The following is a 25,038-nucleotide window of genomic DNA, read 5'->3' on the forward strand; positions in this document are numbered from 1 at the left end:
TTCTGAGGTTGAAACGGGAGTTTCACATGTCTGGAGTGAGTAGAATAAACGTTGAAGGGTCCAGGCAGAGTTCTTTTTATTTGCTTCATCTTCGGTGGGAATTTGGTATACAGCCTATTTATCATTTAGTACAACAACACAATATATTTGGAGGTAGGTTTTGGCATACCTTTCGGAATGCATTGGTGAAAAACAAAGATTGGAGAAGTGAGTTAAGGTAGCAGGTTGCGCCCTGGTTTCTTAGACCAACCATGCCAGTCTCTTTCTTGGAGTTATAGCTGCAGTATGTTAACTATATAGACAATTACCAAGATAGGGGGGCCAAATATACTTTTGGAAGTTATGCCATAGAACACCAGTAGGATCTTTCACCACTCGCACATATGCAGTGAGACAGGCTTCTTGATTGTCTACGAGTGGCACCCCTCTGTCATCATGGACATGTTGAAATAGCTTTCGTAGTTCACAGAACCGCGTGAAACCCCAATCTGATTCTTCCGCATTAAATCTATGTGTCGCTCCTACATCCAAATTAGCCCATGTCTCGAGTTGAAAAAAGGGCCCGGGAGAGGCTTTACTGTTTGAGATATATATGTCTGGGTGGTTCGGATTCCATAGGACCAGAGCAAACTGCACGCAAGCGTACCAGTTCTCCGGCACGTTCTCCTCCCACCCATGCTCCAAGTAGAAGGAAGCATGCTCTACCTGGTTACCATAGGGGAAAAACAATATTCTCCTAAGACACCAGTTAGACAGATTATTTCCGCTTGTTGTCTAGCCTGCTCTCGTCTTGTGAGGGGATGTACCATGGTGCGCCGGCACATTCAAACTTGGGCCCATGCTCTCTCCGCGGCAGCTTTGTCCAATTCTTTATGTGCCATGTGTGATATGTTTCTCCTTCGGTTTCCAGATCTGGGTCTACCGGTAGGACTCTCGACATCATCGTCTCATCTATCAAGCAAACAGAAGAATTAGCCTGGGTAAGCTACCGGCAAAAAAAACGACCATGCTCTTGGCAGCCGGAGCACTGCTGGTTAGACACTCGACGGGATGAGGGGGAGGGGCCAGTCGTGCGGCAGAGCTTAGAGGAACAGACAGAGAGGCGCGAGCGGTCCCTGGCAGGCGAAAATCACAGCAGCTGGGAGAGGACATACAGTCATTGGCGAGTGGCTTCTCCATGTCTACGTCGTTCGAGGTTGAGCCGGCAGGCGACACGACGACCACGTCTGTCCGGTCATTGTTCTCAAACTGGTCGTAGTCGGGCACCATGGTATCAGCATCATTAACCTGCAGTATCAAGGCACGCTCGTCAGCCTGGGTCTTCTTTTCCAGCGTGTAGGATCACGGCCGGGAGAGAGGTGAGGGTGAGGAGTGAGGGTGGTGAGGGCGGCGGCCTACATGGTCCATGAGCTCGGTATATCCAACCAAGGCAGCAAAAGAGCTCTTATCGTGGCTGACCAGCGCTCCGAGGCGAGGCAGAGACAGTAAAGCAGTCTTCAGCTAGACAGCCAGATGCTATCGATGTAGTAACTGCTACTAAACAGTGCTGCGTGAGGCTGTTATCTGCGGGTAAAGTTGGCAGCTCCGCGTAGGATGGTCGTTATTTTTTGGTGAGGTTTTCTTTTTTGCTTTTCTTGTCGATGATAAGTTAAACTAGTTAGTTAGAAGAAGCGGAGGAGAAGAAAAGAAAAAAAAAAAAAAAAAAAAAAAAGCTGCTTTTTAAAAAGATGGCAGTTGCCGGGCCTTTCTGGTCAAGAACATTCAATCACCCCTATGTATGATTTTTTCTTTGACTGTGCCCAGTCTTAGAGTGGGCAGTGAAAGCTGCTCTTCCATGCATGTAGCTTATTGTTCACCCAGCAGGGCATGCAGGAGGCCATCCAGTGCCCACCAAGATGCTGGGGAAAAGCAGACAACAGTGACTCCAGCCAGCTCGCCAGTTACCGCGCAAAGATATACACCTACACAGTAGATCCATGCATAAGGAGATCCCGTAGCCGTCGATGCCGCCGCCGTCGACATCGATTTGTTTGTTTCCCGCTTCGTATCGCGCCAGCCGAGGATCAGTTTCAGCCTCCGACACCGGCAGCCAGAAAGAGTCAACACAAGCAAAAAAGTCAACTTCTAACTACTACACCATCGTCTTCTTTCCCTCCCCATATCCCACCAGCTATCCAGCCCTCGATGAACCCGTGCTGCTCTTCTATGCTGCTGAGAAGCCATGTCTCGTCTGTGAGCCATGACTTGTAAAGTCCGTTGCGGCATCCTGCGTCCTCCAGCCTGGCCCAGTCACCTCCCGCAAGGCCTGAGCTGCACCATCTCGTGAATGAATGGCACCGCCGGCATGCTGCTAAGCCAGTCGAGTCGGTGCCGGCAGAGCGTTCGCTGGAGATGCTGTCGGCAGGTCCGCTGTCTCTCCGCAGACAGCCAGCGGCCTCCTCCGTGGCGGCCTGGCTCCGTTCTCGATGAGTATGGACCGCACCTTGCGCATGACGGATGAGTTGTTTACATCTTGACTGACGACGAGTATACGATGGCAGTTGGGTAGAGAGAGACGTCCGGCCGATCAGCCTGCGCCAGTTGACCTTTTTTGGTCGTACGCTCACTGAGAGCAGACTCATCAGTTCTGCGAACTACGTCCGGACGGAGCTCCCCACTAGGTACACATGCCTCCATTTAGCCAATTTACTTAAAACAGTTTTGTTGATGAAAATAATAATATATACAGGATCGCCCACCGTCTACGTGATATGCAGAAGCTGCCGTATGTCGTTGTGACGAATCCTCATCTCTCCTATGTCTACGAACTATACTACAAGGCCTTTGAGCGCTTCCGGACAGTGCCCGAGATCAAAACAATAGAAGATAATGATAGATACTGTGATATTTTACGCCATGCTCTCAAGGAGCATCTTACCGTTATTCCTAACCTTGCAATGGGTGTGTTGGAGTGCCAGGACTTAGTCAAGCCTGATGTTATGGACCGGTTTATGAATACTCTCCTGCGAGCGGTATGATAGCACCCATATCCTTATAGCGGCTTACTGAGGCGAAACTAACATGCAGTAATAGAGAATATCACGACGGGTGATAGCAGAGCAACACCTGGCTCTTACAGAGACATTCAACTCACCATGGCATTTCCCAGATTCGTCCGACCGCGATATGGGTGCAGATTTCGTCGGTGAAGTCTTCCTCAAATGTAACGCAAAGGACGTTGTAGAGCGCTGCGGAAAGCTAGCTCGTCACCTACTGCGACAAACCCTCGGTCCAGACGCAAGAATTCCCAAAATATCCATTCAGGGTCATCTTGGTGCTACATTCCCTTACATTCTAAGCCATCTGGAGTATATAGTTGGAGAGCTGCTTCGCAATTCCATGCAGGCAGTTATCGAGAAATACAAAGACAGCAATAGCCCACCACCGCCGATAGAGGTGCTCATCTGCGAGGCTCCACAACATGTCATTATCCGTGTCTCAGACCAGGGCGGCGGCATCCCTCGCGATATCCTCCCCTATCTCTGGTCATTCTGCAAGGGCCCTCGTTCGAAAACTCGATTAGAGAACCTTGGCCAGATTCACGCCATGGCCGCAACTATGCAAGAACTGAATGTTTCGCATCAGGACTCGTCAAAAGTACCCAGAGGAATAAAGGAAAACTCCCTAGACTCTCTCAGTTCCCGTCCGCCTAATCTAAGGCTCGGAATGGGCCTCCCGATGAGTCGTGTCTATGCAGAGTACTGGGCTGGTACACTCGAGCTCCATAGCCTTGAGGGTTATGGTGTCGATGCCTTCCTACAGATTTCTAGACTAGGGAACCAGAACGAGCAAGTATCGAAGCGAGCGGCCATCGATGCTGTATAACCTGTCTTCCATCGCACACCGAATGAAACGGTCCAAATATCACACCCTTACCCTATACAAGTCTCCCCCATATAAACTACATTGCCACAGGTGGACGCAATTATTCCAATACCCAAACACCACTTCTTCCTCTTTCTTACCTCTCTCCTCTGTTACCTCTCTCCTCTGTTCTTACTTGACGGACTAGCATGATCGACTGGTTATTGCTCTCACTTTTTCATTTAATTGATAGGCAAATACAAATACCTGTGCATCGACCTTTGTACGCCATGCTCTATAGAATTGTACAAAGGAACGATCTCATGCTACCAACCAAAAATTTTCACCACGTGATCTAGTTTTCTCCTATGACATCATATGGATGTAAATAGACGCAGGATGCGCTTGCCAAATTTACTTTAAAAGTCAACAAGCGCGAGATAGTAAACAGTTCTCTCCTGAAGAAACAACGGAGCAATTTCGCTCTCATCCCTCAATGAATAAGTCCATGGTTATATTCTATAGGCAATATCGTGCTTAACAACCCAAAGCTAAAGTTGATTATTGTGACTTAGCCCGTTATCTTACGTCTCGGCAGCCAGAACCTACATCAAGCTGTTATTCCCTGAATTCGCATCAGCGCTAAGATGTCTGAGACTTGTGCAGGTGTTATCATTGTTCTAGTGACCCTCCTTTGTAGGCCTCACCCTGTGATACCCAATTTCCCATCCGTATACATATACAGAAGTGCTAACGTGGTTTATTTCAGTCCCGCCGGCTGGGGTCTTCTTCATCGGCGGCTGCTCCCCGGACCTCTTTATCAACGTCCTCCTAACTATACTTGGGTAAATTAACACTTACTAGAAACACCGCAAGATATTGGCTCATTATTTTGTCCTCGAATAGATATTTCCCCGGCCACATTCATGCTTTCTACACGCTATGGGTATATTATGAGGCCAAAAGCAGAGGCCATGAAGGTAGAAAGCGAGCCAAGAAGCCACCGGGTATCTTTTCAAGAAGGATTTTGAATGGCGGCGAAAGATACCATTTCTCTGAGCAACAATCTCCCACGCCGCAAGGATATGGTACAAGTACCACTCAAGCTCCTGCTACTAACGGCGGCCAACAACCGGCATAATAAATATGGAAGGTGACTTGGACCTAATTTATACACTTCTGGAGTGTGTGTGTGTGGATGACGTCTGGACGAGAGACAGATAGGAGTTGGTGTAGTAGAAGCCATTGTTATTTTTTCCCCCCGTTTGGCTTGGGCAGCGTGTACCACTATTAATATCTTTATAAGCAGCCTTTGTTGTTAATCCGTTTCTCTATTGGCAATTCAATGGTATAAGTCTTCTATTTCTATTCATGTTAAAACCCTGACCAAATATGTCAGATAGAGATTGATCCATTGCCTGATGTGGTCAGAATATACCCGTCTGGAGATTCAGCCCTTAACAGCTAGGATGACGGTAGAAAGAAGGGTATAATGGAGAATATACTGCAACTTCTGTATTAAATATACTCTCTAGAGGTTTACCCACGCAAGATACCCGGGAAATCAAGAAGTAGCTGGCTTCTTCAAAGCCGGGAAATTAAATGGTTTGCTCCTCCCGCTAAGTGCTCCCTTAGAGCCAGCGTTCTGAAGAAACAATTTTCCAAAAAGCCCGCCAACATTCTTCTCCATGTTTGTATTCGAGCTCCACCGTAACGAGCCTATCCAGGGCTGCACATTCCATCCAACGATCAGTGTCACCCCTTCCTTCTCCGCTATTGATCCCGAGATATCAGTTATCTGATATTTTGGTTTCTGGTTTCGGAGCTTTAGTTTCCCAGGTACGACATTTTCCTGGGTGTTAGCTTTGGCCTTGCTTTTGGAGATATTTCGTTTCGACTTCAATGCCTTTGCGTCTGGGAAAAATCGGGACTTCAGGGATTCGAGCGAGTAAGGCGATACAGGAGCTGGAATGATTTTATCCCATATTACTGCTTCGGTCGTTTGCGACTGGTTTGAGGCAGAAGGGTATGAAGCTAGAACGTAGACGAAAACTTGCTTTGTGTTGAAGTGGAAGAGAGAGGTCAAGTCTGAAGAGAATGACTCAGTTATCAGGCTCAGAACAATCCGGTTTGAATCATATTAATAAACGTACCAGCGTCTAAATCAAACTTGACTTGCGCATATTCTTCTCGTCTCGAGGCATAGTAGTGCGGCCTTCCCTTGACCCTAAATGCAAACATTAGCACAGCAATCGGTATATTAGCTATTAGAATATGACCAATGGAATTCCTCCTGCAGGATAGACCATTGGCTTGACATACACTTGTACGTTCGACACCTTTATGCTGGTGGTAGGCTCAGCTGGGTGGAGGAAATCCGAAGCGGCAATAATTGCGCCCAACACAAGAGCAACCGTTGTCAGAAATCCAAACACGCTCTGAAAGCGGGTGGAAACTGAATGCATTGCGGCAGCTTGGAACGACCGTTTTACATCCACTGGGCCGTGGATAGCTTCGTGGCTATGGCTGTTCTTCAAAGCTCCAGATGAGGCCAGATAAGATTGACAAACTGGGGTTATTAGTTAGCAAGGCGCTCGGCCGTCTATATTCTGTCACGTGACTGAATTTCAGCCCTGAAGCTGGAGAGTTTCTATGCTAAACGCAAAACCTGATATGGATATATAGACTGAAAAACGATGGTAGACAGTAAGATATCGACTGAAAATAACAATGGTAAGCAGGAGCTAGAACTCGTTACATCGCTAATACAATAATCTTCGCCTCCCATTGCTCCTGCGGGAAGTGAAAAAGGTCTCAACCCAGGATGAACGCCTCGAATGCAGTCCCTGAGTATGCCATGGAAAGCATCATTCGAAAGGGAAGAACAGAGATATTCTGGACAATATAACAAACAACAATACCAAAGGAGAGGACAGAAGGAAGAGAGACCTGTATGCCATGCAAGGGGAACGTAATAACAGAGAAATCAAGAATAAAAAAAAAAATTTAAAAGATATCGACGGAGTGAGGAGATGAAATTTGGTTAGTTATAGTGAAGACAAAGGCCTATCACGGAAAGGTCGATCTGGAAACCGCAGCACTTGGCTTCCTTGGAGGCGGTGTCATAGGGACTTGAATGGTTTCCCCGCTAGGTTTTTCGGTTTCATCAAGCTTGTCCTGCTTCGAGGTAGTATCAGACAAACTTAGGAGCATAAGATCACTGGATGAAGGAACGGTGCTAGCTACTGGTGTCTTCGGGGTTTCTTTCTCGCTTCTAAGGCGGCGAGGTGATGAGCGAGTAGGTGTCACCGGAAGGTCTAAACCGGCATGTTTGGCTGCTGGCTTTGGGGAGGCTTTGGGTACATCAGACTCCTTTCGATCCTCGTCAGTAGCAGGGCTACCTTCCACCGGGGTATTGACCAGGAGAATGTTCAAGGACTTTGCATCAGCCATAAGCGGTTGGTTCTCTCCCAGCTTTCCATCCCTCAGTGCCTGTTGCTCCTCATAAAGTTGACAGAGAAACTTGCGTAAGCGAGAGCGAAATAAACCTGGTTTCATGGCTGGCCAATCCTTATTTTTGTTCATTTCCTTGCGAAGTACAGATCTCACGAAATGGTCTGGATCCCGCACGAATTTCTCAAGATATGCGAGTAGATACAACCCACAGTCAGAGAAGTTCGGCTGATGCGGTATCTGCTTTGCATTCAATCCGACTATTCTTTTGGAGTCAATGGTCAATGACCGTTTTGTTTTGGCTTCCTCCTCAAGATAATCCTGAAGAATCCCAATAGTAGGGCGCCGTGGGCAGTCTAACGAATCAAAAACAATGATAGCGGGCTGGCTTTCGTTGTATCGAATGCCTGGGTTCCGACCTTTTTTACCACGCTTCTTTGCGGCCTTGGACGTTTTGGAAGCAACTTCCGCTTCAGGCACCCTCGAAGGTTTGAAAGAATCTGTTACAGGCTCAATAGCTTTCTCCAATGATAATGCTGCTTCCTTCTTGTAAGGGAGGTGGGATACTGGGTTCTCATCTTCGTCCGGCCATTCTTCGATTTCTGGATGCTCAACTTCCTTATCATCGCCAGAAAAATGAGGCTCTGCTGAATCATCTTTCAGGGTCATAGAAGTGAACGATTCTCGGACCTGGTTTTCCTTAGTAGCATCAGAAGGTGAGTGGTCAACATCCGGCTTTGATCCTCCAACTTCAGGTGGTACGTCGAGAACGTTTGTTTCCGTAGCACCCTGTGTTTTTTGCATCTCGTCTTTTTCGATACTTTCTGAAGTAGAGAGATTATCCACCTTTGGTAAAAGCAAGGTTGGCAAATTGCAGATAATTGCCACGTACCAATGGGCATTCTCGTTTATTGGTACAACCAGATAATCAAAAGCGAATATGTCAAAGGATCTTGTCCATTTTTCAACACCCCGATAATTAATCCCTTTCTGGCCTTTAGAGGTATTCGTTAAGGTTGCAAAAAAATAAGAATTGAAGAAATATATCCGTCTCGATAAATCAGGGTGCTGACGTTCCAGATGATGCTCGAGAAAACGAATATATAACCCAATGAGATTGTCGTTTAAGAATTCATGCGGTTTGAGTCGGTCTAAGTCGTGTTCTCCCACCTCAGCCTTCTTCTTGCCAATTGCTGGGTATACAAGAGGACTAATTTATGGTAAGTTCGGATTCCACATACTGTATATCGGGGGATTACCTACTTCTGCCACCTTTTACCCGGCATGTCAAGGATGGAAGCACCCGTATTTGTTTCGTCTTCATTGTCACTGAAAATATAGGTAACACTCAGCAACTACTCCTTTTAGTGATAGGATAGAAGATATATAACATACCTTTCGATTTCAACATTTTGTTTCCGGGAAAATGATCGTGTTTTTCGAACAGGAGTTGGAATTTGGTATGTCTTAATAGGAATAGATGTAGAGGATTCAGCACGGCTCGGGGATGGGTGAGCGTGGCTTAACTTTTCAATGGAGCGGTTAGAAGGAGGCTGGACACCATTTCTAAGGCAATCACTCAGTTTCAATCGTTTCGGCCAAGCACTTGGTGCATTCATCTCGCTTTCAGTATCCGTCGCCCTGTATTTCTGGAGATTTTGTTTATCCATCGTTATTACATTCTTCTGGGGCTGTTCGGACTCCAGAAATAGGCCCTCCATATACTCTCTAATAACGCTTGATTAGCCACATAATTCCTACAAGGAGCTCGCTCATAAGGTTAATAGATACCTTTTCCTTGAGTGCCGCTTAAGAGAAGGTGACCTTCTTTGAAGAAATCTCCAGAATCTCTCCCTCTCTTGATCACTGGGAAACTCAATATTAGCAAATTCAAGGCCTGGTTTCTGCGACCTTGGAAAAGAGAGTCGAATTTTGCCGCAATTGACTTCGCTATAATCCATTTTGATTGCCTTCAATATGTCAAATGACCGGGCCTTCGAAGAGCCTACATCATCACCAGCAGGAACCACAAGAAACTTTTGAGTCTCTGCATTGTAAGCTAATCGGGACACCGGCTTTGCCGAGAAGTCGCCATAACGAAACACGCTGATGTCAAAGGTTACTAGTGATGGCTTCCCTTTCGATTTCTTCTCTGTTGGCTGGTGAGTGGCTTTCTGGTCTGCGGTGCTGGTAAACCTGGTGTGACGAATGTTGCTTGGTGAAACTTCTCTTTTGAGACTATTGTGCTCTTTCCAAGTATCCGGAACGGTCTTGTTTCCTTGAAGTTCATCCGGGCTCTCCCTTAGATCATCAATGTGCCGATCATCGCTTCGGGAGGAACGGCAATTCACTCTCTTCTCTGTTTCCTTCGGGTAATACTGTATCATTGCCGGATCTGGAACTCCCACCACTACCGCAGGGACAGTTCGATCATGGGGTCTATTGTGAGCGGTAGACTTATCTTTGAAGTCAATACCGGCGGCATGTGTTTGCTTTTGTTTTGATCGTTTTTTAGGTTTCTCGTCTTCTGAATCAGAGAATGCATCTGCTCTGCGACCAGTCCATGGCTTACTCTTCGGAGTCACAGGGGCTGGGGATTCTCGGCGCGGACTTGCAGTGCGCCCGTATTTCGAGATGATTTGTGGTATGTTTTTCTGTGCTTGGACTGGGCTTCGCGAAGGAGACCTTTCAACCATAATTTTGGTATAAGAAGTTTCTGGAACGGCCAACGACTGTTCATTCTCCTCGAGGTCAATTATTTCGGGGACTTCTCGTTTCAATCGCTTTCTTGGTGGAGGAAACTCTTCATCTGAATCTGGTATCACCGTAGAACTATCCAGTTCCCAAGGTTTGGGTCTGGAGAAAGGAAGACTCGGCACCGACGAAGACTGATTTACCCGTGTCCCTGGTCTGACTCCGATGGTATTTGTGGGTTTAAACGTCTCGTGTTTCTTCGCGATCGAGCCTGGTTGGATAGGAATTGCACGACGGTCCCTTGTCAGTCTGGAATGAGGAGTTAGCAAATCATTATAATCACATTCTCTGAATAAACAAAATGGAAGCATAAAACGTACTGGCTACCTTGTAGCAGGCGCTGCTCATCCCTATAGCTTTTTCTTTCATCCTTGCTCAGCTTGCGACCGGAAACCCCCATCTATCAGCTTCCACTTCCAACCACTCAAAAGGTTGGTAACCAGCTTTGTTTACCCAACAGCTTTCTTCTTGTGTCCAAATATGGAAGTAAGATTCGACAGGACTTCTGGCATCCTGATAGCAGGTAGTAAATGGTTAGTTCATGTATTAGAAAAGAAAAGAGTCTCGAGTAGCAAATGAGCGGGCTATGCGAAGGGGACCGGAGGAATAAAACTAACCCTTCCTATAGTACGGTGTCACACGGGTTCAACACGGTTCTTGACCCTCTCTTATGACGATGATTGCCCTCTCTCGAGGCATAAGTGTGCGCTTTTTATCATGAGCTGAGGTGCAGTGACTGTGTAGCGAAGCTCCAGGAACCATCACCCAGCCTTTCACGATTAGTTATTATTCAAGGCCGATAAGTTTCGACTACCATTATTCCTGTGAATGAACAGTGGAAACCACTCAAAGTATAGGCAGATGGAATATCTGGACAATGAATGTGGTAGTAGAAGGGAGTGAATATAAAAAGAGGTTGTTTGTGAGGTGCTGGAACTGAGTTATCGATAACTGACCAGAGGCGCAACAGTTTTTAGGGTTTGATAGACCAAACATCCGCCACCAATAAGCGCATGGTTTGCTGGCCTCTTCTGCCTGAACAAAGATGAAGATATGAATGAAAGCTGGAGATAAAGGCCTGCAGAAGGGCTGCCAGTGTGTATGTTGCTACAGGTGCATATAATTATAGTGACTACGAGGAAAGGCTGGAGGTAAGCCGTAAAACCAGTTGGCTTTGACCATTTCTGCAAAAAAACAGTACACCCATGATGCTGAAATGATTGAACCCAGGAACCCAGAAGAAAGCATTTGCCATATCTCGATGTGGTTTTCGAAATAGGCATTAAATCAATCATGATAAAACAAGAGAAGAAACATAGGCGGAAGAAAAGTAAGAACAGGTCAAAGAACAAGTCAAAGAACGAGGAGAAGGTAAGAGGAAGGATAATAATAGGCTAGACATATAGGGGGTATGCCGGTGAATAGAATTTAGCACTTAAACAAAAGTAGTGTACATCGGGCCTGCTGGAGCAACTAAAAAGAGTTCCTGCTTAAGAGTTCGTGGTATTCTTACCCCTTTCGGTAGTGGAATCTTCCTGGTTGGTGATGCGGCGGCGGTCAGCTCCTTGGTTGTGATGGTGGTGATGGTGGTGGTGACCGGAATTGCCGCTGGATTTATCCAGGCGCGCTTGGTCTATAGCTGATCTCTGTGCAATGCTGTCATCATGGCTCTTCCAGATGATGTTTGTATCTGGGGGGAAGGCAAGAAGCCGCTTAATGGTTTCCCTGTGCATCGATGTGAGCCATCATCTTCTACGGCCAAAACAAGGGGCGGAATTAAATGTAGCATACCTGATCTTGATGTTGCGGCCACCATCGATCTTTGTCCATATACTCAAAACATCCTCCCCACTCCTGACACTGAGGACCGCACCGCAGACCTCATCGCTTGCCTCGGCGAACTGGTCCCCGATCATTGCCAGGAGTAGATCTTCCCAATATCGATCCGCAACTCCCTTCTTCAACCTGATGATCCACTTGCCGCCCCTTTTATTGGCCTCATCCTCCCATACAGGACGAATGTTTTTCTTGAATATATGGTAGTCCGACACAGTCGGTAGCAAGGAAGGTCGTTTGAGGTGTGAATAAACGGTCCAAAAGCTCTCGACGGAAGATATAGAGGCGAGAGGGATAGTGGACTTCTCATAATCAGAGTACTTGGGTGTCGGAGGACGGTACCAGACAATCCACGTAGACTTAAGCGGAAGCTCCCTTACTCCGTTATCCTTATTGGCCGAAGACGCGGACTTGTCAAGAGAAGACGAAGATGCCTTTGACTTGACTGGTTTCCAAGCCCCGCCTTCCTGGTCGGCTTGTAAATCTCGCTTATCGCCTTGTTGTTTACCAGCGATAGCGTCAGGGGAGTTGGCGGTCTTAGACGACTTCGCCGTCGATCCGAATGAAGCGAAGGCGCCTGAGCCCAGCCCAAAGGCAGATGATGCGGCCACGGAGGGGGAGGAGACTGTAGAAGAGAGAGGCGATATGGCGTTGAATGGGTTTGAGCGAGGGTGCGAGCCGTCGAAGCGGCCTGCGGAGCGACCACGAGATGAATCCAACTTTCCGGCACCGTCTTTACTATCAGAGCTGGAGGTCGATAGGGAGAGTTTTGCAGAGCTACAGATGGTAAAAAGGAGAAAAAGCAAAGAAAGATTAATACTTGTTCTCCCCACATTGGAATATATGACGATACAGAAATCCAACAGACGTGACTGGGGGTGGCCCAATTTGTGCGAGGAGGGGAGTGGAATAGGACACTTACTTAGATCTTCGAGTCCATAAATTAGCGTTCTCCATTGGCTTACTTAGTCAAGGATATGATAGTTTGAGTATGCAGGGCGAGCAGGAGTGGCCGCGCAGAAGTCGATGGAAGGGTAAAAAAATTTCCTAGGCTCGTTGTTGCGCGAGAATTGTGAAGCGAGGAGTGTGTCAAGAGGATGTGCGGGCGGCGACCAGGATAAGAAGCGTAAAGATTAGCAGAGGGTAGAGTAGGTGATAGGGCGAGCAGCTGGGGCGGGCGTGAATCGTAGAAATGAATAATGTGCTTGAGCTAGGAGTTTGCCTGATACAAGAGAGAGAAAAAGATGGCGGAGAAAGTTGAACGAATCAAGCTTTTGCCGCATTTCAATTTTACACGCGCGTTTACTTTCAAATCTAGTCCTAATGTAGTTAGAATATCACGTGCCTAGCGCTTATTTTATTCCATTTTCCACGCGGCGTTCCTTGTGGCCGCGAAGAGAGATGATTGTTTGCATCATTTGATGATGGCGTGACGCAGCCTCAAACGGCCATTCCACTGAAAGGGTCTCAAGTTCATTGACGGTCAAGGACGGTTGATAATGATAGGAGGATATGCCCGGTGCGGGATCTTGTCTGGTGTTTTGTCTAGACGGACTTAGGGCCTTGCATAGGGAAGACATATCGTCTTTACCTGGGAAGTGTTGTTGGTTGCCGGTAGAGATAGAAGTGTCAAGGACGTATACAAACGGCAGCGCACGTCATACTTGATCTATATAATGATAGTAAGTTGGCTTTTTCCAACCCCCCCCAGGCGAGTTGGAATACTCCAGAGTTTCTCCAGTTAGGTTGTTCACAGGGCCAAGCAAGCAAAATGGCTGTTCTGTCATTGGCTGGCGAGATTTCACGTACATGTCAACCATCCCATCGGGCAGAATGGACAGCTCGTAAAGCTAGCTCCCTCCCTTCTGCATCCCCGAAAGTTCCAGAGACTAGTAGAATTTGATGGGATCTCCAGACACGACAAAGTGATAGCGGGACCTACTCTGTTCCCCCTTCCCCAACATCCGGGAACCAATGGTCGGCTGACAACCAGACACCAAGAAGGAGAAGGACATTAAGCATTGTACGAATTTGGACAAAGGTTGGCGCCTCTACATAAGCCTCGTGTACTTCACCGTCTCTCCTGTCAAGCGACTATGCCTGGTGATTAACGGTGAATTGGCTCAAACACCATCCTGCATAAATCCAGATGCCGAAATGACGAAGCCCGTTAACGTCCGCCCTCTTCAAAAGTCCGAACCAACAAGGCCACAGCTATTCCGTAGCTATAGCGGCATATATTGCCGTGTGTTTCTCGGCACACCTCATACAAGCCGCGTCAAACACCAAACACTCGGATTTGCAATTTGAGGTATAGCCGGTTAGTTAGAGATGCAGAGTACAGATACTGAGTATCCTTTGCATTCTCCCAATATGGAGATCCTACGGAAAATCTGCGGAACGGAGCCATCTTCGGGGGGCGGAATGGGACCTCGAAAGCCGCCGCGTGGCATCAAGACCAGATCGAGATAACTAACGAATGTCAACACGTTTTTTTTTTTTTTCCTCTGCTGCTTTCCCATCCGATTCGAGGATGACTAACTACGTGAGGGGATGGAAGGGCGGGGAAAAATGAGAGGGGCGCAATGCACAGTCTGGTCTCATACGCCGCCTTTGGATGTGTGTGTACATGGATGCTCTGCAGTCAGGCATGCCTATGTTGTACTCTGTCCTCTGCACCCTGGCCTTCCGCGTCGAGCGGCAGCAACCCACCTGGTCGAACAGCCTCATCGGTTTCATGTATGCGCTATATGCAGCGAAGCATGACGAGCTGGAGGGAAGAAAAGGCGAGCAGATGCTGCTTTCTTACTGGCGCAGAGCGAGATCTGACTACTCAATGCGGAAGTTCGCAAGGGGTTTTGTGATATTCGCATCTTGCTTTTTCTGCCCCCGCTGGGCGGTGAGAGCGCGGCAGGGACCCACAACTCAAAAGGGAAAGCGGATGGCTTGCCGCCCTCTGGCGCGTTTTTTTTTGTTGTTTGCGCCGGGTGACGCCCAGACGGATACAAGATACAGAGATACAGGGACACTGGGATACTGAGATATCTACTGAGATACTGAGACACAACCGAAATAGAGAACCGGCGACAGTGAAGACAAGATCCGGAGAAGTCCCCATCGGGAGGGGGCCGCTGACTCTCCCACAATTGCGAATAAGCGAAATCGACGGTTAAAATGGTGTTGGCACGATTATTTGACTTGACTAGTTCATGCCGGCTACCTGGCTCTTGGACTTGATGAGCGGCCATCAAACCATGGGGTGGGAACAACTCGGATGAGCCGTAGCTACTTCCGCCCACTCTAGATTGGTCCGAACAGCCATCTGTTTCTGGAAGACACGATTGGTAGAGCTCGCGATCAACATGTCTAGCACCAGCTTACTCCGTACGGAGTATACAAACGTGGACTCATTTGGCTACTTCACCAAGGCCGGATAGATATGATAGTTACTTATATATTGGCGTGGCAACCTGCCAACTATCATGCAACCACTGCCACTTGCCTAGCTATATATATGACGATATCAGGAAACGGTTTCATGCAAGTACGCAAATCAAGGCCAACAGCAGGTCAGTCTTGCCCACTAGACTGCCGTGCACAAAGGAGTGACCACCAGGCCTCTTCCTGGTGGCGGAGATAACGGCGGGCTGGCTGTTTCCCCAAAAAAGTAGGTGGTTGGATAGACACCTTTGTCTTAGCGCCCTTTTCCGGCTAGTTTGATGACCAAGAGCTCCTGTCGCATGGTAGTCGAAAAAGCAATAACCCTCACGGCCTTGCATCTTGCACCTTACAAACCAGCGCCTGTTCCTCTGTTCGGCGATGTGTCCGTCCCTCTCCGTTCTCTTGCTGTGCCTTTTTTTTTTTTTTTTTTTTTACTTGCATCTACTCTCAGCGTATAAGCTCTCGTCAAACGAAACCCGGAGTGCGGACTGCGGCTCCATACCATAACAATGCGTTGCCCACATATATATAACACACCAAGGAGGCCGAGTACCGCAAAGGGCTATCCGCTAAGCAGGCAACTCCGGGTCGAATGAGACGCATTCGCTGTCGAGCTTAGAAACGGCGCCATACATACTGGTTCTTCCCAACCTTCTACTCACTTAAAGTCCGACATAATAATAATTCAAGGCACCAAAGCGGTCATTGCAATTGTATAACTCAACTTGTTTGCCATTTCCAGTCCTTCTTTTTTTTTTTCTTCCCCCTCGCTCATACCCAATCCTCGATTTGAGCCGTGTCATCGCGGCTAAGTATAGTGCCTGAGCGGTCCTCATACCAAGTTGCGGAGCATATCGATTTATTTAAGAGCGGGCAAGAAGGAACCTCGAGAATGATGTTTGAGAATAATTCGAAACCGCTGTCTTCACCTTCACCAACATCAACATTATCTTCAGCAACCTGCGCTAGAGTTAAAATTTCCTCGAAAATGCCGTTTATACCCTCTTCAACAGACGTTTGCAATGGTTATATGAGACCCAGCATCATCGACCTGTCTAGAACGGAGAATTTTCTTTTACGGGATGAGCTTGCGGACATTGTCAAGACTGCCAAAACACATGATTCTCAGGTATATCTTTTGTGCATACACTGGATGGATGCATCAATGCTTTAAGCTTCGTTGTTGCTAACATTGAGATAGCATCATTTTTCCCCACATGATGACACTGGAGATTCAAGGTTGTTGTTGGAGTGTTTGGCAAGGCTCTTCAACAATTACTTCAACCCTTGTATTCCAGTCAGTCGATCACATATTGCTACTGCTCCGGGCGCAGCTGGCTGCCTCGATGCACTTCTGTATAATATTTGTAATGCCGGCGATGGTGTTCTTATACCCGGACCCCAATGGGGTAAGTTGACTGGGCAGAATTGATACGTGCGAAACATAGAATGAGCCAATGCTAACCAGGATATTCATCGCTTAGGCGACTCGGACATCGAGATGAATTATTCTTACCCCGATGTTAAGATGGTAACGGTGAACACCAACACCTGCGGAACAGCCCACCATTTTCTCAGAGTTTTGAACGACGCCATCGACAGCGCACCTTGCAAAGTGAAGGCATTGGTTTTAAGGAATATGAGCAGCTCATTTGGTGAATGTTACCCGCAAGAATTTCTTGAAGTTGCCCTTAAGTTTTGCCAACAGAGACGCATCCACTTCATCTCCGACGAAGTCTATGCCCTCACATCTTTCTCTTGTGCAGAAATATCGGACCCTGTTCCATTTGTCTCAGCTTTAGCTTTAAATGCGCGGGCATTGGGGTGTGATCTATCGAGGATTCACACTATATGGAGTATTAGTAAGGATTTTGGAACAACCGGTGTTCAAGTGGTATGTCAACCCCTCAAAGAAAGCAAAATTTTACTCCAAACAAAAGAGAATCAAAGGCTAATAGCAGCCGAACCACAGGGCTGTACGGTATCACAAGGCAACAAAGAACTTATCCGTGGGCTTATCAATACACCAAAGTCCCGAATAACACCAGCATCATTGGCGTTTGCAACCTCTCTCCTCTCCAGCCCCAGGCTACCCATCTTGATTGCTCTCAACTCTGCCGGCCTAGCCGAATGCTATATGCTCATCACCTCTTTCTTTGTGCGACATGGTATCAAATATATCCCCGTTAATGCAGGCCTAAGCATATTCGCCCGTCTTGCACCCAACGCAAGGTCACGGGACGAGGAAATGGAGATCGTGCAGCACCTGAAGAACGCAGGTGTCATGGTCAACAACGCTGGAGGAAGCTTTCATAAGACCTTTAAGGAGAAAGGATGGGTACGGATGTCCTTCTCTGTTGAACCAAATCAGTTGCATGAAGCTCTGGACCGCATCGAACTTGCTTTGGGATTGGGACTGAGATAGAGTCACCTTTTATTATTTTTGATGAATTGCATGTTTGATGATGTGACGTATTGATGGTCCTCTTATTCATTTCATCCCTCGACGGGGCAGGGATATTTTTATTTAGATGTGTACCTAGATATCTTTTTAAACGGCTAATAGTTAATGGACGTCGAAATGAGATAACGAGATGCTTCTTCCCGCGCCAAGGCGGTAAATTTACGCTGGATCAGTGACATGCTTATGTAATATGGACAAGTTTGCCAGGGTCACGCAAAACGGTTAGTTTGCACTGTTTCACTCGCTTATGTAATTTGTTAGCGGGATTTGATATCTTCAACTTTTTCTCCCTCGCCTTATTTCTCTTCTTTTCTTCTTCATATTCAACGACCACCAACTCAAATCATCGCTAGTTGCAGCAACACATTTTGTTTATCTTAACTGCTTTGGCGATTCCGATGTGTGCGTCCAGATCGATGCAAAGCCCGCTTATAAAACCATCAGCACGAGGGCTCTCTCGAGCTTCCATGACCCGTTGATGACCTTCTAGTAGGGACAACCAGATGAACGCGTCTGGGACTCATGTTTATGATATATATCCATGATAGCACGGTATGGATAATTCATTTTCATCCGGTAGCTTTCTACTCTACCTATCCTAAGGAAGCTCGATTGGCACTATCATTTTTGTAAGCAACCTAAGCCCCTTTTCTTTCACCCACTTGGTGTCTCGGATGCAAGGGCCGCATGAGATGATGATACGTATTAGACAGCTCTGGTAATCTGATGTGCTCAGCCGCATCTACACTCGTGGATCAATGCTCTACGTTGCTGGAGGGGCTTGGAGATCAAATGGCAAAGTCTGACATGCGTGTTCACCCTGGCGCCAGCGGTGATATGTCTGCTATGTTAAAGATAGCTAACAGACGTCCATTGCGAATTTAGATTCTTGCTGAATAGACTGTGATATAAGTAATACGTATTATGTCCTCGTCAAGATAAATATACGCGTCGAGCATTTTGCAATCAGAGAGAAATGGGAGACAATCTCAGGCACCCTGTAATCGCAAGATTAATGGAAAAGGGTAAGCGGACGTCGCCATTTAAACGGAGCCGAGTAATATTGCCTGACATCAGAGCTTTCGCTACCCTGGCAACTGTTACATGGGCCCTTTAGATTATATATCTCATCAGTGAACTGGCGACTTCGAGAGAAATCACTGTGACCAGCAGTGCCGCACTTGTCAACTAACAGGCGAGCGGAAAGGCTTCAACAGTCCATCAAGGGTTATCCTTTCGCCAACATATGGGTGGATGGTACCATTTACTAGTACAACACCCCATATTCATCCATTTTGAAAAGCTGTCTCAATTTAATACAACGTCTTTTACTCGCAATACCAATTTATAAATATCCAATATTGGTATTACTTTACCCACTTGTAATTTCTGCAAAAAGTCCAAATTCGGTGCCTCGACGAACAAAAATACTTTTATTCAACCTACAGCCATTTCAAAGGTTGCGGTGGGTACCTAGGAATCAAGAAACTGACGACTGCCAATAATCATCCAGGATCTGTACGTTAGCTAGGATGCGCATACAAAGTCCCGTTCCGGAGTTCGTGGATGGTCTCATTGTCTGAAGGTGATCCAACGTCTGCGTACCGCTTTCCGTCTCGTAACTCATGGTATGTGATTCGTGATTCCCGTCGGCGTTTTCTGATAGCATTCCTTAGATGGCTACCAGCCTCGCTAGCCGACCTGCTACTGACACTAACACTAATGCTTTCGCGATAGCTATTGCGAGAGGTATTCCTTACTACTAACTCAGCGCCCTCTTGTTTGTACCATTCGCTGAGATTTGCAGCAAAGTCTTGTTCTTCAGTGCCGAATTCAACTGGCGTACCATCGACTTGGGCATCTACCTCGCCGTCCTGGGGAAAAAATGCCCATGCACTTGTTTCCATATTGTTCAGTATCATCATATGGTTTAAACTCTGAACCCGGAAATTCCGTAAAAGAATCGCGTCTCCTTCTGCAGGAACTGGGAGTGCGTCTTTTTCCCGGTGGAATATTTGTGCAGTGGTCGTGGATCCTCCAGATGATTTGTCGGTTAGTTTAAGGCTGATGTGATAGTCTCTAGCGCCTTTGCCTGCATGACTAACGGAGGTGATATCAACAACTATAGCAATGCAATCGACTAATTGGTTAAAGTTCTCGACTAGGCGGGAAAGTGGGCAAAAGTATGAAAGCCGGGTGCGTAGTCCGGAAATTTCTAGGTTCGTAGTCGGTTCACTTGCGGGCTCAATAGAAATGTGGTCGTCAGAAGGGATCTGATGCGTAGTTTCAGGGCCTTCGTCAGACCGATTATCGCTTACTTCTGTCACCTGAACTTGAACCTGGGTGCCCTTTGCCTCCTCAGCTTGCACTGGATCGGGCAGGGGTGCTCTTGGGTGCTCTGGAAGAACGTAACAGTGGGGGTCATTCGAAATACTAGCGTGACAATCAAGAACGGAAATAGAAGGCTGTATGTGTTCCGTGGACTGTGAATGTTCTGGCGCAGGTAAATTAGGGTCCATCCGGACTGGGAAATGTGGGATGCGTAGACTAGGATCTAAATGGGCCCAAGAGACATGGGTATTTTCAGGAGTGCGGAAGTCAGTGGGCTGTGGCGATAGGAAATGTGACATTAGTTCTTCTCCATGTAGATTTCCCGGATGGTCTGCAGAAATCGCAAGTTCGGTAGGTATATGAGAAGCTCCGGGGTGGCACGTTGCACCAGATAGGTAATGGCGAAGGTCGTGGTGCGAGAAATCAGATTCAGTTGTAGGGGGAATATCAGCCGCAATTGGCGGAAATGACATAGACATTTCTTGATCTCCCATATACGGATGTAACGCATGGTTCACTGCACTGTTGTCATGTTCCCAGGTTGGAAAAGAGGAGTGCTGCTCAGATTTTGTATCGGCTGTGGAGCTAGGAATTTGGGATTCCAACACATCTTTGTGGGTAGTATCTTCCACGCGTTCATTCAATGTGGGTTTCTCAATAGAGGGTGTTGGAGAACGCGAGGAAGATTCTCTGCCACTGGAAGCAGAGGAACTGACGCTTTTGCTAGCCTGTACTTCAGCTGTACTTTCACCTTCTGAGTCAAGGACTTCTGATTCATCATCAGATATAACGAAGATCTCTTGTTTATTTGATTCCGTTGCTGGATGGGCCGGCGAAACGTTATTGTTTCCGATATCACTTGAAACATTGCTATCTGAAAAGGCAGAGTGTTGAATGTAAGATTCTGGCGAAGGAGAATTCTCCGAATGCTCGACGTCTGGAGTAGATCTATTGTCGGGGCTCCCGCTACTCTTATATACCCCAAGTCCATCTTGAGAGGGTCTCGTCGTGTCTCTTTCCCTATCTACCGAAACCATGGACGAAGCATCACTGTAGGTGGAGAGTAGCTCCAAATTTTTATGTTGAGGTATCGCATCTTCTGTTACATTCTCTGGGGAACTGCGAGTATCAGTAGAAGCGGAATTATCCAAATGTCCAGTGCATGAATGGGAATCGGCTAGTAGATCTGTAGCATGATCAGAAGTCACCTGTTGTTCTCTCTTGGACGCATCATGGGGCAACTCTGCCTCTGTATTGCGATCAAAAGCCTCATTGTGGTGGTCCTCCGGAGATAAGTGTGTCTCCGCAGTTTCCTGTAGACACGCACCAGCATTGTCGGATGGAAATTCTTGGTCTACGGAGTCGACAAGTACCATGGAATTGTGTCCTGAGGTCCCAGCTACCGCCCCAGATTTGCGAAGAGCTGGAGTATCTGAAGAGGTAGTCGGATGGAGTAGAGGAGTCTGTATATTGAGAGTATCAAGAGGTAAAGGTTGCTTATCCAGGACAGTACCTGGGTTTTTTGCGGCCGGCTGCAAGGATGTGCCATGCTCTATAGCTTGAGTTATGCCTAGATGATTCGAAACCTCTGGAGTCGGGAATTCAGCATTAACAGCAGGTTGGAACTTTTGAATTTCCATTGAATTTTGGGTATCAGTTTCATGGACTTCTATGCTCTCCCTGGTAGGTAGGAAGTTTTCAGAGGGCAGAGATGGCGAAGGCTGCCGGTTTTCGATAGCTTCCCCTGGTGACTGATCTGTGCTATTGATTTCTGCCTCTAATTTCTCATCGTCCCATATATCACCGTCTTTCGTAGGGCTGGGTGCAGAATCCACGAACACCCACTCGCTGCTCGGCCGGCTGAACCTTGTTCTCTTTCTCCCCTTTCCCGGTATATATCCATCTTCCTCCACTTGGCCATCGAGTAATGGCGAGCTGAATAGTGTGTTTGATCCTCTGGAAAAAGCAGGCGACGCCCAGCTTCGATTTATCGTAGATATAGGGCTCGAAAAGCCAGTGGATAGCCTTTTTGGTGTGACCGGTAGCTCCGTAATCCCTTCATTTGCTCCTTCATATTGGCCGACTTTGATATTGACTATACTCAACGGTATAGAGTTACGTTGTGCCTATTTAAATATTAGTAACTGAAAATTCTTTCTACAGACGAACTAGGCCTACCTCCAGAAGGACTCTATCGCCGAATAGTAAGTCCCATTGTGAATATTCCAATTGTCCCGAGTCGGCATGGCTACTGCTCTTCCATTTAGCTCCTTGTAAGCTTAGATAGATCGTATCTCCGATTCCAATACTGGACTTCGCAACAGCTTCGGCGGCACTATCACGAAATATCGCCTTTATCTGGCCTTTTCCACCGCGTAAACGGGGATCCGGTTCTGAAAGGAGTAAGCGAAATTGCTTGGTAGCAGATGAGAAGGGCCAAAGAAGAATCACCACCGCGTGGAGGTAGCGCTCTCCGGGGGAACCGATGTCGGGAAGAAGGGAGGCAATAGGTGTCACCGCAAGACCGGAGAATTCGCTTGCGGTGGGTTTGTTATCCATGCTGGCCGATACGCCATGAATATTCGGTGAAGCCTCTGGTCTTATAAAAACATCAAGAATAACAAGAATATTATGGAGATATTTTGCCAGGTTTACTCGAAATATTCACGTAGCTCCATCCAGATGGATTATTGGAATTTCACAGCCGCGTCAGGGTCCGTGCTTCCCTTGGAGCGCCATTCGTGAAGTAATAACTACTTACTAAGCCCTTACTTGTGTAAATGTAAGTGGTGATTATAATAAAATCATGTGATATAATCACATGAGATTAAGTTAAAGCTTTAACTATCTTTAGAATAAAGCCGATAAAATAAATAAATTACAATAACATCTTTACTTTTGGACCAATGATCCGGCTTCTCTGTATTTCCTCGTTAAACTTTATGAGTCATCCGCAAGAATGACATGCCGATGTTACCGTTGATTGGCTGGTTTTGTAGAGAGGCGCAGCATTTCCGAAAGCTACGGCGTTTTGGGTGCAACCATGATTTATTCACACACCCGATTCGAAGGGGTTATGCATTTTGTTATGGTATAAATGATTCTGTTAATAGATGCAATTGGCTTATAACTAAGTATACAAGTTACCTTTCTTATATACTGCTATCCCTCTTCGTTTTCATAGCATAGCAATCTTCAAGATGACAAGAGCAACCCCACCAGTGCGGAAAGTTGCTATTATTGGAGCGGGAGCTTGTGGTTTGGTTGCCGCGAAGTACGTTATTACCATGAGGAATCTAGTATGTCGCTAATGTAGGCCTAGATATCTTCTCGCCGAACAATGCTTTGAGCAGATAGATATATTTGAACAGAGAAACCGTGTTGGTGGCGTGTGGAACTTGACCCCACCAGAAGGTAAAGGCCAGGCCGTTAATATTATCCCATCAGAAGACCCGAATACCCCTTTGGAAATACCATTCTGGCATAGAGGCTCTAAGTCTTCTAAAAAGGAGGCGATGTTTCTTTCGCCACTGTATGATGGACTTGAGACTAATATACCACATGGGCTTATGCAATTCTCCGATTTATCATTTCCTGACCGAACTCAGTTGTTTCCACCATTTGAAGCTGTTCTTGAGTATCTGAGAGAATACAGTCAGGATGTTGAACATCTTATTCAATTTCAGGTGCAGGTCGTGGACATCAAACCTAAAGATAAGAGTCTTGGGACTTGGGCAGTTACCCGGAAAGATCTGGTTAGTGGAGTATTCCAAACCGACACATATGACGCAGTTGTCATTGCAAATGGACATTACAATGTGCCATATGTACCGTCGATCCCTGGAATATCCGCATGGAAGGAAGCGTACCCCCAAGGAATAATCCATTCGAAGCTATATTTCGACTCTACGCCGTATAAGGACAAGAAGGTTGTTATTGTTGGGAATTCTGCTTCTGGTCTAGACATTGGGGCGCAGATTAACAAAGTCTGCCAACAGCCTCTCATTTCATCAGTCAAATCGGAGTCTTATCTCTTATCGGGCGTAGCGTCAGATCGAAAAGAATACCCGCCAATTGCCGAGTTTATGCCGCCGGAGACTCATACTCGTGCAATCCGGTTTTCCAATGGTGAGATTATAGAGAACGTTGATGTTGTCCTTTTCTGCACGGGATATCTTTACTCCTTTCCCTTTCTCTCTGGGCTGGACATGCCCGTGGTTTCCGATGGTGGCAGGACGTTGCATGTGTATCAACACTTATTCTACATTGAACAGCCCACACTTGTGTTTCCAGGACTACATCAAAAGGTGATCCCGTTCGTACAAGCGGAGAATCAATGCGCTGCATTTGCTCGAGTATGGTCCGGGAGACTTAACTTACCTTCGAAGAAGGAGATGTATGAATGGGAGAACTCCAATGTTGAAGCACGAGGCTCCGGGAAAGCCTTTCATGCCTTAGCTTATCCACTTGACGCTGATTATCTTAACGAAATGCACGATTGGGTGGCAAGCGCTAAGCCAAGGCCCGGACTGGCAAATGGCGGACATGGAAAATGGGGAATAAGATGGGGTGAAAAGGAGAGATGGATAAGATCTAAGTTCACCCTGATAAAGCGAGAATATGCTGCGCTTGGGGAAAATAGAAGAGCGTGTCTAACACTTGAAGACCTTGGTTTCGATTTTGAGGCATCGAAAGCAGCAGAGGAGAAGAATTAAACAATGTGACCTATATTACGAACTTAGCAAGATAAACTACCCTAGAGTAATAAAACATAGACTTTGCCACAACCTCCTATCAACGATCACGGAAGTACTTGAAAACCAAGCGTGAAACAAGGGTATTTCCCTGCAGCCCCGAACTAACGAATCCGCTCACTAGTTAGTAAATTAACTAGTGTTAGTCAAATTGCTTCCTGG

The 25,038-nt window shown here is 46.8% G+C and overlaps 7 protein-coding genes across 10 annotated transcripts; 3 read left to right on the plus strand and 4 right to left on the minus strand.

Moving 5' to 3' along the window:
• Positions 1–2,041: 2,041 nt before the first annotated feature.
• TERG_04538 (uncharacterized protein) lies at positions 2,042–4,617 on the plus strand (the record flags this gene model as incomplete). Of its 2 annotated transcripts, XM_003235436.2 has the most annotated exons (4): positions 2,042–2,469; positions 2,541–2,660; positions 2,729–3,011; positions 3,073–3,864. In XM_003235436.2, exons 1-4 carry the CDS (start codon positions 2,327–2,329, stop codon positions 3,862–3,864), a joined length of 1,338 nt encoding a protein of 445 aa, XP_003235484.1. In that variant the 5' UTR covers positions 2,042–2,326. The 2 variants fall into 2 exon arrangements, with proteins under 2 accessions (XP_003235484.1, XP_047606312.1); XM_047749803.1 differs by having other exon boundaries at positions 2,729–4,617.
• A 790-nt stretch (positions 4,618–5,407) lies between these two features.
• TERG_04540 (signal peptidase complex subunit SPC3) lies at positions 5,408–6,308 on the minus strand (the record flags this gene model as incomplete). Its single annotated transcript, XM_003235438.1, has 3 exons — positions 5,408–5,931; positions 5,997–6,070; positions 6,166–6,308. 3 exons carry the CDS (start codon positions 6,306–6,308, stop codon positions 5,408–5,410), a joined length of 741 nt encoding a protein of 246 aa, XP_003235486.1.
• A 604-nt stretch (positions 6,309–6,912) lies between these two features.
• Positions 6,913–8,100, minus strand: TERG_04541 (SUMO protease ULP2; the record flags this gene model as incomplete). Its single annotated transcript, XM_003235439.2, has 1 exon — positions 6,913–8,100. One exon carries the CDS (start codon positions 8,098–8,100, stop codon positions 6,913–6,915), a length of 1,188 nt encoding a protein of 395 aa, XP_003235487.2.
• A 1,852-nt stretch (positions 8,101–9,952) lies between these two features.
• TERG_04542 (uncharacterized protein) lies at positions 9,953–13,272 on the minus strand. Of its 3 annotated transcripts, XM_047749804.1 has the most exons (4): positions 12,809–13,272; positions 11,842–12,663; positions 10,371–11,775; positions 9,953–10,299 (listed from the first exon to the last, which is right to left on the minus strand). In XM_047749804.1, the coding sequence occupies exons 1-3, from the start codon at positions 12,841–12,843 to the stop codon at positions 11,541–11,543; spliced, it is 1,092 nt and encodes a 363-aa protein (XP_047606313.1). In that variant the 5' UTR covers positions 12,844–13,272; the 3' UTR covers positions 9,953–10,299; positions 10,371–11,540. The 3 variants fall into 3 exon arrangements, with proteins under 3 accessions (XP_047606313.1, XP_003235488.1, XP_047606314.1); XM_003235440.2 differs by having other exon boundaries at positions 9,953–11,775; XM_047749805.1 differs by having other exon boundaries at positions 9,953–12,663.
• Positions 13,273–16,315: 3,043 nt separating this feature from the next.
• Positions 16,316–17,752, plus strand: TERG_04543 (uncharacterized protein; the record flags this gene model as incomplete). The annotated part of the gene is made up of 4 exons (XM_003235441.1): positions 16,316–16,456; positions 16,529–16,736; positions 16,812–17,221; positions 17,300–17,752. The coding sequence occupies 4 exons, from the start codon at positions 16,316–16,318 to the stop codon at positions 17,750–17,752; spliced, it is 1,212 nt and encodes a 403-aa protein (XP_003235489.1).
• Positions 17,753–19,314: 1,562 nt separating this feature from the next.
• TERG_04544 (uncharacterized protein) lies at positions 19,315–22,681 on the minus strand (the record flags this gene model as incomplete). The annotated part of the gene is made up of 2 exons (XM_003235442.1): positions 19,315–22,248; positions 22,301–22,681. 2 exons carry the CDS (start codon positions 22,679–22,681, stop codon positions 19,315–19,317), a joined length of 3,315 nt encoding a protein of 1,104 aa, XP_003235490.1.
• A 956-nt stretch (positions 22,682–23,637) lies between these two features.
• On the plus strand, positions 23,638–24,837 carry TERG_04545 (uncharacterized protein; the record flags this gene model as incomplete). The annotated part of the gene is made up of 1 exon (XM_003235443.2): positions 23,638–24,837. The coding sequence occupies one exon, from the start codon at positions 23,638–23,640 to the stop codon at positions 24,835–24,837; it is 1,200 nt and encodes a 399-aa protein (XP_003235491.2).
• Positions 24,838–25,038: the final 201 nt, after the last annotated feature.

Source organism: Trichophyton rubrum (assembly GCF_000151425.1).
Source record: "Trichophyton rubrum CBS 118892 genomic scaffold supercont2.4, whole genome shotgun sequence".
NCBI classification, from domain to species: domain Eukaryota; kingdom Fungi; phylum Ascomycota; class Eurotiomycetes; order Onygenales; family Arthrodermataceae; genus Trichophyton; species Trichophyton rubrum.